General features: G+C 50.3%; 1 protein-coding gene across 1 annotated transcript in view; it reads left to right on the top strand.

Annotated features, from left to right (window-relative positions):
* LOC121962748 (beta-galactoside alpha-2,6-sialyltransferase 2-like) overlaps positions 1 to 2,199 on the top strand; it is a gene marked incomplete at its 3' end in the record, with an annotated part of 2,398 nt that extends 199 nt beyond the window's left edge. The window contains exons 1-2 of the mRNA XM_042513034.1: positions 1 to 447; positions 2,102 to 2,199. The exon at positions 1 to 447 is cut by the window's left edge and continues 199 nt beyond it. Coding sequence (XP_042368968.1) covers positions 1 to 447; positions 2,102 to 2,199 — 545 coding nt within the window. The remainder of the gene's footprint in view (positions 448 to 2,101) is intronic.
* Positions 2,200 to 2,500: the final 301 nt, after the last annotated feature.

Raw genomic sequence — 2,500 nt, 5'->3', positions numbered from 1 at the left:
GAGACTTGGAGGGGGACTGGAGGAGGAGGAGGAGGACTGACCACAGGTCCAGGTCTGAGGATGACTACAGGTCCAGGTCTCGGGACTACTACAGGGCCAGGTCTCTGGAGCTCCTGCAGGGACTCTGGAGTGGGAACCTGACAGCAGGGATGTTGAGTCCTCGTCTGCAGAAGGTCCTGAAGGTGCAGCTGAGCTCCAACAGGCACCAGGTGGTGCCACGGGGGCCCAGGGGAGTCCGAAGGTCCGGCCTGCCGTTGTACTGTGATCTGAAGAAGAGGATCAGGGTCCGAACTGTGGACGGCACTGAGGAGCCGTTCTCCAGTCTGGGCTGGGACCGGCTGGTGCCTTCAGTGCCCTTGCAGGAAGTTGGAAAAGGTCAGTACGAGCACTGTGCCGTGGTGACATCCGCTGGAGCTATGCTGAACTCATCTCTGGGGAGGGAGATCGGTGAGTCCAAGACCAGGGGGTTGGAGACTACTTTACTTCTCTTTTTCTTTCTTCCTACTTCCTTCATCCATTTCTGTCCTCTTATCTGGGGCAGGGTCTCTGGGGCAGCAGGCTGAACAAAGTACTCGAGATGTCCCAGCAACACTCTCCAGCTCCACCTGGAGGACCCAGAGGAGTTCCCAGACCAGATGAGGTATATAAAACCTTCCAGGGTGTTCTGGGTCTGCCCCGGGGCCAGAAAACCTCTAATGGGAGGTGATTAGGGGGCATCATGATTAGATGATTGCCTCGGTACCTTGTATTCCCACATAGTCCTTCACAAGACTCTCGGTCCAATACATAAGTTTTCTCCAAGTCCAGGAGTCGAGGAGGAGGAGGACTTGAAGGTCTGGCTCAGGAGTTCCTCAAAGTGTTCCTTCCACTTGGTCTGACTCAGCAGTTCTGAGGACAGCCTGAGACAAGTCTTGTCCCCTTCAGAGACGTTTCATGGTTTGAGAGAACTTCCTTGATGCCACTCGAAAGTCCTCCTCCATAGCCTCCCCGAACTCCACCCACACCTGAGTTTTTGCTTTGGCAACCGCCTCAGCTGCAGCCCTTCTGGCCAACTGGTACCTGTCTGCTGCTTCCAGAGACCCTCGAGCCAACAAAGCCTGAAAAGCCTCCTTCCACAGTGGAAGTTTTGAACATGGACCACTCCCAATCCCCGACCTCCCCCGGATGCACCTATAGTTCTTCTGGAGGAGATGAAGACCTGGTGGACAAGGGCTTCAGCCAGAAGTTCCAAGTTTACCCTCATTACACGTTTGGGTTTACCGGTCTTGTTCGGTAGCCTCCCCCTCCTTCTGATCCAGCTCACCACCAGGTGGTGATCAGCTGACAGCTCTTCTCTTCACTTGAGTGTCCGAGACGTGCGGCTGCAGATCTGATGATACCACCACAAAGTTGATCATCGATCTTTGGCCTTAGGTGTTGTGGTACCAGATACATCGATGAATCTCCCTGTGATCTAACACGGTGTTTGCTCAATCCATGACCAGGACAGAAGTAAAAAAAAACCCCACTCTGGTTCCAATGAGACCGGCTGCACCAGTGCCAATGTGATGGCTGAAGTCCCTCAGAGAAAGTACAGAGTCCATGGATGGTACCTTTTCCAGGACACCACCCAGAGACTCCCAGAGGATCAGATACTCTGAACAATTGTTTGGTGCACTAGCAGGACTCCTGAGTATCCCTAAACCCACGCAGCACCTCTCACCCTGGGAGAGTCCAAACCCTGTCCATAGAGGTCAGTCCAGCTGGTACCGCTCCACCTCCTGAACCAGCTCCGGTTCCTTCTACGTCCCCAGAACCAGTGTGTGATGCCCGGGGTCTGCACGCCTGGGTCCCCGGCCCCGGTGTCTGTCTCTGCCAGTGGTGGGCCCTCAGGGGAACTCCTACTCTCCTTTTACATTTCTTCCTACTATCCTTACTTATCCTTTGTATTGTCCCTCCTTCCTCCTATCCGTCCCTTTTTGTCATCGCTTCTTAATGTCCTTTGTTTTGTCCTCCCTCTCTCCCTCTGTCCTTCTCTTTATCATTTTTGTTGTAGTTCTCTCTTTTTGAACCAGCAGGAGGAGCCGTTGTGTTTGAACTCTTCCTCTCCTCTTGGACTCAGATTCCCATGATGCAGTTCTTCGCTTCAATGCGGCACCTACCAGAGGCTTCGAGAGAGATGTGGGGTCGAAGACCACCATCCGCATCATCAACTCCCAGGTACACACTCCACCCACGCCTCACACCTCTAAAGTTTCTCTTTATTTTCTTTTTGTACAGTTTAATTTTAATTTTTGGGGGTTTATCCTCTTACAGTTTGAGTTTTACCAACATTTATTTTATTAATAAAATAAAGTAAATACATTAAAAACGAGTAACTTTTTAAATATTAATAATTTTATATTTTGAGGGCAAATATCACAATTGAAAAGTAGAACAAAGGAAAATAAATGTATATCAACTCCAACATCATGTAAATAAAATGTATGTCAATGAATGTCAATTTTTATTAATTACTATG

Source organism: Plectropomus leopardus, chromosome 24 (genome assembly GCF_008729295.1).
Source record: "Plectropomus leopardus isolate mb chromosome 24, YSFRI_Pleo_2.0, whole genome shotgun sequence".
In the NCBI taxonomy this organism is placed as follows: Eukaryota; Metazoa; Chordata; class Actinopteri; order Perciformes; family Serranidae; genus Plectropomus; species Plectropomus leopardus.
This window is presented reverse-complemented; position numbering and strand designations above follow the sequence as displayed.